The sequence below is a fragment of the Nilaparvata lugens genome, chromosome 10 (assembly GCF_014356525.2).
Source record: "Nilaparvata lugens isolate BPH chromosome 10, ASM1435652v1, whole genome shotgun sequence".
Taxonomy (NCBI): domain Eukaryota; kingdom Metazoa; phylum Arthropoda; class Insecta; order Hemiptera; family Delphacidae; genus Nilaparvata; species Nilaparvata lugens.
The window spans coordinates 39,241,932-39,254,824 of record NC_052513.1 but is presented as its reverse complement, the minus strand read 5'-3'; the positions used below and the strand labels follow the sequence as shown (position 1 = coordinate 39,254,824).

At 34.3% G+C, this 12,893-nt stretch overlaps 1 protein-coding gene across 1 annotated transcript in view; it reads left to right on the top strand.

Annotated features, from left to right (window-relative positions):
• Positions 1-12,893, top strand: part of LOC111045688 (CCR4-NOT transcription complex subunit 3) — a 31,584-nt gene extending 18,691 nt beyond the window's left edge. Inside the window, exons 8-11 of the mRNA XM_039436847.1 lie at positions 367-582; positions 4,297-4,577; positions 6,252-6,461; positions 9,503-12,893. Of these exons, the coding sequence (XP_039292781.1) occupies positions 367-582; positions 4,297-4,577; positions 6,252-6,461; positions 9,503-9,601 (806 nt within the window). The 3' untranslated portion in view covers positions 9,602-12,893. The remainder of the gene's footprint in view (positions 1-366; positions 583-4,296; positions 4,578-6,251; positions 6,462-9,502) is intronic.

The following is a 12,893-nucleotide window of genomic DNA, read 5'->3' as shown; positions in this document are numbered from 1 at the left end:
AAGAATTCTTCAAATGTGATATCCATGCGCTTCCAAAGCGATGGAACACTTGCATAACACTTCAAAGAGACTATGTCAAAAAAAAAGATAAATGTAAGTTTCACTTAGTTATCAAAATAAATAATATAACACTTAAGGTTTTCATTTGATTCGCCCTTGTATTTTCCAGTGGTTTTTTTCTTGTTATTGGTTGTTCATTTTATGTTAGAAGCCTATCACTGATGACGAAAAAATGCATGATAAATATGTGTGTGTGCATGATAAACATGCATGTACATGCATACCGTTAGTGGCAAGCCTGAATTTTTTAGTTGATATTCTTCCATCTTTGGAATATTAATGTTGAGTTGTTGTGTGTGTTTGCAGCGACAGTCACCCCACCACCACCCTCGCAACAGCAGCAGCAGCAGTCGGCTGCGGCGCTGCTTGCGGCGAGGTGTGCGGCTGCGGCGGCCGCCGTGGAGCAGGCTGCGGCACTCACGTCGCTCAAGTGCATCGCGCAGCAGGTCATCGACAAGGCCGGCCTCATGCCTAATGATGCCAGCGCCACTGCGGCCAACCCAACTGAACAGGCCGCTAGAGGTCAGATAACATAACAAGATTCCTTCAAAATATTATTGTAAACAGATATTGAACTACGCGGGTCATTTGTTTTTCAACCTCCGATTGGCCATAAATTATTATGAATGCATCTAAAAACAATAATAAATTTTTCCACTAAAAGTTACTTACACTCTTATAACTCTTTTAACGTAATTTTTTTTTTTTAAACATCTTTATTGCCCATAAAAACAAAATACAAAATAAAAAAAACTTACAAAAGAAATATTCTAGATTATATTAATATATTATGCTATTTTACATATAAATTAAAATTACATGGCACCACCCAGCAAGGGCAAAACCCTGACCGCTGAGTGAGAGTATCAGCTGTTAGACAATATAAAAAATTTATTTACTAATAATCAAAGCTACAAAAAAATCGAAGTTAACAATAAATTACTAGTCTAGTAATTATAATATTTGACTGATGTCGAAGAAAAAATTTTGTATCACCCACTTATTTATCTGTTCCATCCTCTGTCTACCCCTATTAGAAAGATATTCTGACAATGCATTTGGCATTATATTTATTATTTTTGAGCTAAGATACCCCAATTGTCTTCTCACTATTGTCAAATCTGAATAGTTAATATTATAAATGTTATGAGATGTAACTCTCAGGTTATACATAGAAACGTTATTATTCACTGTAAATTCCTCCTTCCTCATCCATGCATAATAGAGAAGTTTCTTTATATAAAATTTGACGTACTGTCATCACTTTAAATTCGGCAAATGTTTCACTACTAGAAAAAGCCCTTGGCTTATTAAGAATTGCTTTTATTATCATTTTTTGAAATGTAAAAAAATGTAATTGTCGTGAAGGTTGAGGCATTTGTCAAACCAGTATATATAATATAAGCTTATGCTTTATGGGGCCAGCATGTGGAAGCGTCAGAAGTGACTTGTCATAATTTAAAAAACACAAAACTAAAAATACGTTAAAAATGTACATTGAAGGACAATATGTTATATGCAGTATAACTGCATATTTTGGGATGGCCTCTATGGGTCTGCCTCAAATGTCTATTCTCTGCAATACTCCTTCGATCCATTTTAGCCCCACACATCACTTGCCGCATGCACCTCCTGCAATCCTCCCTCACATGGGAACAGAGGGCAGTTTGAAACCAAGTGCTCCATTGTCTGTATCTCGCCACATTCACAGTATGGGTCAGATGTAAAACCCCACAAGGCAAGAGACTGGGCGCATCTTCCAGTATATGCCCGGAACCTGTTCAGACAGCACCACTGTCGGCAGCCAAGCAGTGTCCCTTTCACCTCTCCATTTGTATCCTCAATTAGGTGTTTATTCTTTACTGATGAGGGGGACCACCTTGCCTTCCAAATTGTTTCAATATCCTGACCATTCTGATCATCTAATCTCAGATACCTCCTAGATTGTAGCCGTCTTGCTGGTGCATCATTCAGCTCCTTAGCTATTGGCAACTCATTCCTTGAGACAACCCTGTTAACAAGTTGTCTTGTCTTATTCAATCTGCGGAGGTCTGGTGGCAGAACATTACAAAGCACAGGTAGTCAGTTGGTCTCAACCCCAGGTTGTTCCAGCTAGTTTGCTTATAATGTTGTTTCTGGTCTTTAACTTGTATCTTACTCCCTCCAAGTAATGGCGGTATGTTAGAGACCTAACAAGTCGCACGCACACCTAGGTATCGAGGAGCTTCCTGATGTGTCAGTCTCTCTCCACAGAAAACAATATTTAGCCTTCTCCCTGCATCCCGATTACTGAGATGAAAAGCTGTTGTGACTGTCCTGGTTGGGTTGGGTTTCAGGTGCCATGTCTTGAAGTATTCTGCCAAACTTTCCAGATCTCTGTTGAGCATGGTTTCCAATACCGTGAACCAGCCTACCAAAATCCTCTTCATAAAATGCTGCCGTCAAATGAGTTCAAGTGGGCTAAATGTTGTTTTGGAGTTCCTTGTTAGTTTGGAACCTAACCTAACCTAACCTCTGCCCTCAAAATCATGTCTTGAGTTTGGGGAAAAGGTATAAGTTACTAGTTGCCAAGTCATGTTTCTATGGTGGGTTATTGAAACTATCCAATTTGATTTGCTGGAGAAGCCGTTTGGTTGCACCAGCACTGTGAGGCCGATTTGTCATGCATCACAATGATTCCGAAATTCATGTCAATTGATGTCTTTAATTTTCCATTCACACACAACTTCATCACTCATAACGTTTCCTGCTTGAACTTGAATCATTCTTCGTTAGATATATGCAAAACTATAGTCTTTAGCTTGCAAAAACTATTAATGGTACGTAACTAGCTCTTGGCGGGTGACTCAAGTGACGCTGTCCTCTGGGTCTGTAACTCGACAACAATTGACGAACTTGCCGCACCGATCACAGGGCGTTTAGTGTGGATGACAAGCTGCTCAGCTCTGTCAAAGTCGCCCTCCTACCGCTTGTCGGTGTCTTATGATGAGTGAATGGAGGTTGAAATAAAAAATGATCCTCGTTCTTTATTACTTTCTAGCACCCGTAGCACGTACTAATTAACGTGCAAGGGTCTAATTAAAAACTTGACAAACTGTAAACTTGACCTACTGAAATCTTGAATAAATTTAAATAGGCCTATAACCATCCTCGGTAAATTATAAGTTGATCAGTTGAGTAGTTTAGACGTGTTGATGCGTCATTCGTGAATTTCCTATCCCGTACGTGTGTGTATAAGCCAATTCTTTCCTTTATTATATTATAGATTTGAATGTAATCTGTACATTAATAAAAACAAAGACAAATTCACTACTCGTAATACACCATATCTAATACGTCCAAATGCTTTCAATACCTACAATAACCTATTCACTAGACTTACATCTTGCAAACACCAATTGTCCTTCTATTGCCATAGAATAATAAATTGTCTACCTGAAAAATTCATTCTAAATAGAATTACTAAGTTTTTAATTTATGAAATTGATTGATTGATTGAGTACTTTATTTATGTAGATTACAATATACTGGCTTATACACTTATATACAATAGCTTACAATACAGCAAAATTGTAGATGAATTTACATAATATAGACTAAGAAAATAATTATTGAACTGTATATGATATGAAAAAGTAATTTGTAATATAATAACTATAGATAATTATATTGTTATGCATCTACATAAATTGGCGGAGCTTTGGACATATCAATGTCAATTCTTCGGAAAGAATATTAAAAATATCCTCCCCACTAACTCTCTACCAAATCTATGAAATCAAATGAAATAAGAGAGTGGGTAAGTAGGAAAGTTTACTTCGGACTTGAGATTTCAGAAGATTAATTGAATTTTTGTTCTAGTACTTACATTGTTATATTGTACATGCATTTATATTCTAGTGTTTATATTGCATATTGTTCCTTCTGGTACTAATTAAATTGTCTTAGACATCCATCCTAATTACCTTTAACATTTTTGAACTCTCTTCCAGAGCTGAAGCTCTAGCTTTTCTGGGCGAGCCCATTATTTCAATATTAAAATAAAAGAAAACATTCATTGAATATGTTTTTTTAATTAGTTTAGATTATAATTAGTTATAACATTATAAGAATGTTTTTGTTTCACTTGTTTGTAAAAAAAAGAATGGCAATAAATTGATTTGATTTGATTGATTTGAGATTATAAATTTATGAATCAGATTGAAATAAATATAAACTGTTTGTGTGCTGTTTCAGGTCTATTCGACAGCAGTAGCAGTCAGAGCGGTGGTCCAAAGGGTGGCTCTAAGGGGGGCACAGACACATCTCGCAACCTGGCGTCGTTGACGTCGGAAGCGCACATTCCGCCCCTACTGGGTGTGGCGCCCCTCGGCCCCGTGCCCCTCCAGAAGGAACACCAGTGCCAGTTCCAGATGATGGAGGCCGCCTACTATCACATGCCTCATCCCGCCGACTCGGAACGCATACGCCAGTATCTGCCTCGCAACCCCTGTCCTACGCCACCTTACTACAATCAGGTACGCTCAACGGCTCTTTAAACCTATAGTGAGTTTCACGTTATTATACATAGGTTGGTTACAATATTATTCTCAAATATGAATGATTGGGAAAGGAACAACAGACTTGAAGCCCAAACTGTTCCTTTCCCAAATTTAGATAGAAATTGTCCAAAAATAGATTATGTTTACACTTTATTATGGCAGTGTTTGATTAGCAATGTTATTGCTATCCTTGTCTATCATTCAACAAACCGGATAGCGCTACCTCTATGTGTAGATGTGTCGCCGAGTCACCAATAACATAGGCGTTCGTATTGAAGCAGTTATCAGACAACAAGGTGGCAACATTCAACATGTAATGGCCACAAACTAATCTCCAGATATACAGTAGACAAGTTATATATCATTTTTCTGTATTGCTTTCTCAATAAACTTTATATGAATTTTCAATGAAAGTTTATTTATAAAAAAGAATATTATAGTACCCTTTAAAATTCAAAAAATATTAAAATAACAAAACTATTAGTAAACATTTATTTTTATAACCTGACGATGGTGTACTTTGAAACTAGTAGTTACGTTTCAATTTGTATGATTCTTGTTTTTAAATATTTTTTCAATTTTAAAGGGTACTATAATAATTCTATTTTATAAATACAAGTAAGTAGCCCTGAATTCATACATTTCAAGAATGTTTATTTATTTATTCTTTTTGGTGGTTTGAATAAGCTCTTTTTTATTTTCTATTGACATGTTTGTACCTAGTTGTTCGAACTCACTGTTGACGCACAAGTTTTTCTTTGCCGGTAGTGCCATTCTGTAAGTTAGAACATTTATTTTATCAATCTGCATTATTTTATGGCAAAAATTCATGACAAAACTAAATGTTGGATCATATCGTTCGCAAACCTGTACAATAATATTTCCTCCATTTTTATAAAGCTAGTTGTCATCCATTTTATCAAGATACTGTCACCTGGTCAAATGGGACTTATTATATTAATCATAATTATAATTAATCGTCGTCGTCGTCTTGTTACAGAGGTAGGCATTAATACCTGTTCCGCCTTCAAACATTCTCCCACCTTTTTCTTGGTCTGCCAATACTTCTCCTCCCTTCTGGCTTGTAAGCAATGGCAGCTTTCGGGATTCTTCCATTTCCCATTCTCTCAACGAGTTCTCTCCACTGTTGTCGATTCTCGTCAACTCGTTGAGGTATAGAGATCACATTGAGCTCTCTACGGATATCAATATTATAAAGCCTGTCCTCTCTGGTGCATCCCTTCACTGACCTTAAAAATCTCATTTCGGCCGCCTGTAACCTGATCCACTCCCTTCTCTTTGGTACCCAGGTTTCAGAGCCATACAAAAGTGTAGGGACGGCCATTACTTTATAAATTTTGAGTTTCGTCCCTTTTCGGGTTTTATTTTTGAGAGTTCTGTTAATAGTTCCGCATATGTACTGGAATCTGTTAATTTTTGCATTCAAGTCGTGGTCTTCCTCGTATGTAATATCTCATCCCAAATATTTGAAATGTAATACCTGTTCCAGTATTCTGTTGTTGAGAACTATTTTAGAACGTATTGGAGACTTCCTCAGAAACGCCATATAATTAATTAATCATATAATTACTTCATATTTTTGCAATCTCGGTTATTGTTTTAGATATTTATTTGTTGGTTTGTTTTCAGGTGCCGCTAGCCCATTCGGATACTCTGGAATTCTTTCAGAGACTGTCGACGGAGACACTATTCTTTATCTTCTACTACATGGAAGGTAGTAAAGCACAGTATATGGCCGCTAAAGCATTGAAAAAGCAGTCGTGGAGGTTCCACACAAAGTACATGATGTGGTTCCAGCGACACGAAGAGCCCAAACTCATCAACGAAGAGTACGAGCAGGTAAATCAATCATCAATCAATCTATCAATCTTGATGTCTAATATGTATTGAAGCATGTCCAGGTCCGGGTTGGTCGTAATTGGCATCCAACTTATGCCATTAGACAAATTGTAGTAGTTACATCAATCAATCTTGAATGAATTTCAAATGTAATACATTACACTGCCGTAATACGAACATAATTTCTCAAATAGACCAGCGGCACAAATATGTGCCAGTCGGTACTATTAAAATCAATCATTTAAACAAACAATCTTGAACTAATTGTAATGTGTAGAATGTATCAAGTGGAATGTAACCTATCTTTTGAAAATTTTACTGTTTAAAAAATTCGGGAGAAGAGTAGTTTTGAGCTAAGCCTGTTAATCTCTTCTATAGTGAGGTCCACGTTATAATGGCAGTGAAGAAAGATAGGAGAAAAACGTTGCCAAGTCTCTCCATTTGCCACTGAGTGTACACAGCTGTTACTCAATTCATCCCATTAAATTTGATCTAGCCTAATAATAATTATCATTTCCTTGATTAAATAATCAATTTAATATCAAATTAATCAAGAAAAAAATTTTCTCCATAATTTGATTCGAAAATTTGCTTTCGTAACTGAGATTAGATTTCTATTTTTATATAAACCTGAAATGGCGGCCAATTTAAAAAGCTGTGATACAACAATCTGAATTTGAAAACAACAGAAATTGAGTTATTTGGTAGATATTCTATTCCAATTTCTTTTAAAAATGATAGAAAAATAGAAATCCTATTTAAAATAAGTAATTTCAATGGAAATAGTTCTGAAATAACTTTTCAATATTATTTATACCGGTACGAGTAGTTCTAACCTAAACGTGTAGACTAACTGAAGCATGGATGAAGTCTAGGATGGTTAGTTATCAACTTTTAAAATGTCATTTCAGGTATTTTAATTTGTGCTTCTCATACGGTAATGTCTTAAAATTATTTCATTGTTTCAAAAATACATTTTAAATCAACTATACGACTTGTGTAGGCGCCTACTCAAGTATTTTGATAGAATGAAGAAAAAAATGGTGACTGATAATGAATTGTTTACTTTTGTACAGTCACTGTCAAAAGTAAAAATAAAATATTCTGGCAAACTGACAGCATTACAAAGCTAGAGATAGATAGCGCTATCTGTTTTGTTGTATGATAGAAAAGGACGGCTACAGTATTGTCAATCGTACACTGCCATTATAACATGGACTTCACTATAGTCATAGCTATATGATTTGTAATTGTATTGATAAATAATCGTCGATTGGACTGGAGCTGGCCATTAAGTAGCATTCCGAAACACCACCCAGAATGTCATACAACTGTCGGAGAATCAGTTGTTGGTCAGAGTTGGAGCCAAGCCATACAAAGCGTTTTTTTTTTCAGGCGTTTACAGACGAGTCGGCAGGGCAGGAAGCTCTCCGATTGGCTGATTATTAGCTGATTCCCGATACGTTTTGCCAAATACCCTACAAAGAGGAAAATTATCGTGGTGTATATTATGATTTTGTGTTTTTTTGGAAATATTTGTACCTACTTTATTACTGATAGTTATTCCCCGTGATTGAAGAACAATTGAATCGGTCTGAAGAGAAATGGAACATGTCAAAAATCAGAATTTTTCAGGGGAGAGAAAAAACTGAATACAGATAAAAGTATTGATAATTTCAAGATTGTTTTTTGTCATTAGGATGCAAACTCTTTTAAGACAACAATTTTAATTATTATTGAACGAAAATCCTAAATAAATGCTGCAAATCACCCCGAAGACCTCTGCTACTGCAGACATTGACAACAGGGCTAACAGCTAGATGGAAATTCGATGAGAACTACTATCCAAAAATTAGTTGCCAGCCCGGGAATCGAACCCGGTACCTCCCAATTGCCAGTCAGGAATGCTTGCCCTTACACCAAAACTGACAATCTCTGGATAGCAGTGCTCATTTATACGAAGCCATAACGGCCAACTAGTTACATATGGAATTAAATAGAGAATGCATTTATCCAAATGCTAATTAATATATAATTATTATTGAACGAAAATCCTAAATAAATGCTGCAAATCACCCCGAATTATGGCTTCGTATAAAATGAGCGCTGCTATCCAGAGATTGTCAGTTTGGTGTAAGGGCAAGCATTCCTGACTGGCAATTGGGAGATTCTCTATTTAATTCCATATACAACAATTTTAATCCACTATAAGAACTTATATAAGATTCAACCCTTGAAATTGAGTTTTTTGTTAACTTCCTTTTACTCATGATGATATTATGAATTATCACTCTTCAACTTTTACAATAAACACCACAACTGAAAGCAATCTAACCCCAAAGCAACGCGTGAATCAAAGGTAACCTAACAATAGCAAAAAATCACAACTGACAAACAGTTGATTTTCGAATGTTCGGGGTTGAAAGGAAACATGTGTGTCATGACTAGTTCCCTTTCACTCCAGTACAGCAAGAATACGATATCTGTTTCTCGTATAAAGAGAATGCTGACATGTTCCCTTTCAACTCCAATAAATTGATGTATCCCACAGTAAACAACTCATTTCAACCATAAAAAAATGAAAAATTTTGACCTGTTCCCTTTCTCCTCAGGCCGATTCAATTATCGCTTTGTAATTGCCATATAAAGCTGACTCACTTCAAAAACTGTTTTTGCACCTTATGGCTCAGTTGCACAAAATCCAGATAAATTTGAATCGTGATAAAATGTCATCAGAACCAATCAGAGAAGTCTTCTTAGCGAAAAAAGCCTTCTCTGATAGATTCTCAACCAAGCAGTTATATTTTCTTTACCCAATGATAAGACTTCCAAGTACCTATCGATAGGTGTCTCCCAATGATGATACACAATTTAAAATTGAACAGTCCATCTTCTATAATGATGGAAACTAGTTTAGTTTTGTTTCAATGAATCTGATTGTGTTATCAATTCTTCTCATTTCTGATATATACAGTTATAATGATTCTAGTTTTTTCAATACAATTGAAGGTTTACTGATTGTATGTTGTTGTTTGTTACAGGGAACGTATATCTACTTTGACTATGAGAAATGGGGGCAGAGGAAAAAAGAGGGCTTCACTTTCGAATACAAGTACTTAGAGGACAGGGACTTGAACTGAGACAGACCGCGCACTACAACACTTATCCTACTCTTAGTACTATTACAACTACTCAGACGGAACAAAACAAACAAAACAAAAGTTATTCTGTTTTACTTCTCCTGCAAAATGTAGAAAATGGGAGTTAATTGTGTTTGAAAGCCAGGTTGTCTCGCTCATCGTCCCTCCTTGTCCAACGTATTGTGATCTCACTCTGGTGTGTGTGCAGCAAAGTGGCAAACAATGGTTGTCTCTCTCTCTCTCTCTCACTCGCTCTTAAATTACAAATAAACTAATTAGCTTAGTTTGAAATTATTTTCTGTCTTGCGAATCAACTACGTCTTCACCGTTTTTTTAGTTTCTGTTTTTTCATCTGTAAACCGATGTTTTAGGGTATAGTGAACTGAATTCAATTCAGTTGCACCAAGTTATCTACCTCTTACCACCCCACCCCAAAAAAAATCGAAAAACCAATGCTCAAAAGCATTCCAAATACCTGATTTCCTCAAAGGTTTCTACGTTTCTTTATTTACTTCCATTAAAAATGTTTATTGGCAATTATATTTATTTAATTCTCCAACATGTCTGTCCAATAACTTCAAAATTAATACATACATTATTTCGTTTGAATAGTTCTAAAATTATCCCCAAAATCAGGTCCTGTTTTCTATCAGTCATATAAGTTATGTCCCATTCAATATTATTTAAAACAAAAAAATGGCTCTAGTTTAACTTGTATTAAATACACCATCCTCCCAACTATCCAATAGTTTGAAGGTGGTCTGAATCTTATGCAAAACAGCTTTAAATAATGTTGTTAATTGGTTAAATTTTTATTATTGTATCTAATTGAATGAATATTTGCAAACAATAAGAGATGCATCTCTTGAATTTGGTTAAATAGAAATTAATTATGTTGATGAGAAACACTCAAAGTGTTGAAACTTGTTCTATTTTTGTGGTGATATGATTTGATTTGTTTAGATGATTAATGTATTTGTTTGAGAAGTAGTTGTTCAATATGAAGTGAGAAATGAAATCAAATTGTTGAAATGGCAGAAATTTGAAAAACGGTGAAGCAGTTTGAAAATTTTCAATTAGGATGAAATTTGAAAAGCTTTGGTTGAGTATACTTCGCGTAGTGACTTTGAAATTCGTGCTTAGCCCTGGGATATGTGTACCCTAGGACCACCACCGTCTAGTAAAGAAATTATTTTTCTATATGTGATATAAAAATATGAAACACTCATGGTGAAAAATCAACTATTTGTATATCTTGTGTAAATATTATGTTAATAAAACAAAATGAATGACTTAGCTTACTGAGTGCAAAAATGGTATGTATACAATTTTCTACTACAGTATTCAAAGCCGGCTGCACACGTCTAGATTTTGACAAATTTAGTTGATAATAATTATTCTAATTCATTTCTCTCTACATTGTGTCTTTAATTAGATTTATAGGAGCTGTTTTCATCAATTGTTGTACAGTTACGTGTATAGTAGAGACATTTAGTGTATGTAAATCGATTTTTAATTTGTAAATAAGATTTTTTATACAATGTATCTCATTGAAGATTGAATGATATCATTTATCGGATATTTCTATTTTACTTACCTGAATAATAAAACTATTGTTGTTCTTCATAATAAAAAAAAAGAAAAAGAAGCAAAAACAAGAATTGTTCACAGTACAAAGTAATGTAAAGACAATTATTAATTAATGTAATTGGCTTTAGAACAAGTCCATATCTTTCTAAAGAAATCTTGATATTCTGGTAAAGTGTCACGGTCCTGATGAAGAAGAAGGAGAAGAATTCTAATCTAATACGTCAATCAACAACTAGCTCATACCAAATGAACCATTATGACAATAATGTTGTTGACTAGATATTAATCTGTAAATTGAGTCACCTTTTGCATAAATACACCGACCCCGAACAAAATTTTACGCTAAGATTTAGTAAGCCAATACAAACAAAACAAAACATATTCATTATTTTCGGTCGTTTATTTGATAAACAATTTGTATCACTAAAAGGTTTTTCTGAAATTTCGCAGATTTTTCATCAATAAATGTTTAAATCGGAACACTTCGAAAAGTTTATGGATGATCGTTCAAAACTTTTCGATTTGTTCTAATTTGAAACGTTTAGTCAAATTTTGTTTCATAATCCAGTAAATGTTCTTTGTGGTTGATAAATTTTCCACTGTGATGGAACATTAAACTAGTATCTACTTTCCAATTCTAGTATCAGAATAGAATTCTTTTGATCTATTGTGTTGTTTTATATATCTTGAAAAGTGTGTGAAAAATTGGTTGTAAGCTTGTGTTTTCTTCATTGAGTCTTGCTTTTAATAATTTAATTACTAGTTCAGAATGCTCTTTGTTAATTTTGTCTCGTCAATGATTGTCATCAGTGTAGTTGATATAGTTTAATTTGTTTTTATTTCTTTTTCTTTTTTTAATTTAGTGATAGTAACTGTGATATATGAAGCAGACGACTGAGCTACAAGGTATTGACTTAGAGTGTACATTACTTCTTTTGGAACTGCTTTGTGTTCTGTGGTATTATTAGCTTTTTGGACGAATCGACTATATATTTTTTGCATTTTGTATCACACTGCTGATTGAATTTGTGTTGTTAATTGATTTCTCGCTTGAAAATCGAGTGATGTTTGGCTTAAGGATTGGTTTAACTTACTGGAAGGCCTTCAAATTTGATCAGGAAACCTCAAGTTTTTCAAATTATTTAATCTCAGTTCTGACCCCCATAATCACTGCTTTCAATGCTTTTTTTGTAGGCTACTTATCAAGCTACTGAAATGTCTCGAAATAGATTGAAATTAGAAATAAGTATATTTCTATAGCTTTATAAGTAGTTCAACAAACTTCAGCCTTTTTAAAAAAATACAAAGTTAAAAATAACAAGAGTTAATTATTATCTTTAATATTGAAGCCATAATAAGGAATCAAATAGCTTTTTTAAATAATTTTTATGGTTTTCTTCTACTTATCATTTATCTATCAAAGTATTCTGTTCCATCCATTCAAATAGATAATTTAGAACTATAATAATTTAGAAAATTTATTTAGAATCAAATACATTCACTTTCTTGTGTAGAATTATCTATTCTGAACCTGCATAGGGTTTTCTGATGTTACATTTTCAATATTGAAGTTCAAGATATTTTCTATCTAAAACAAACTAATTTCATGATTTTTACAAGCAGATCAGTACCAATTCACCCATAGTGTTAGTTGATGAATTTCTTATAAAAGTTCCAAATGATAGGATTTATTGAATGATGG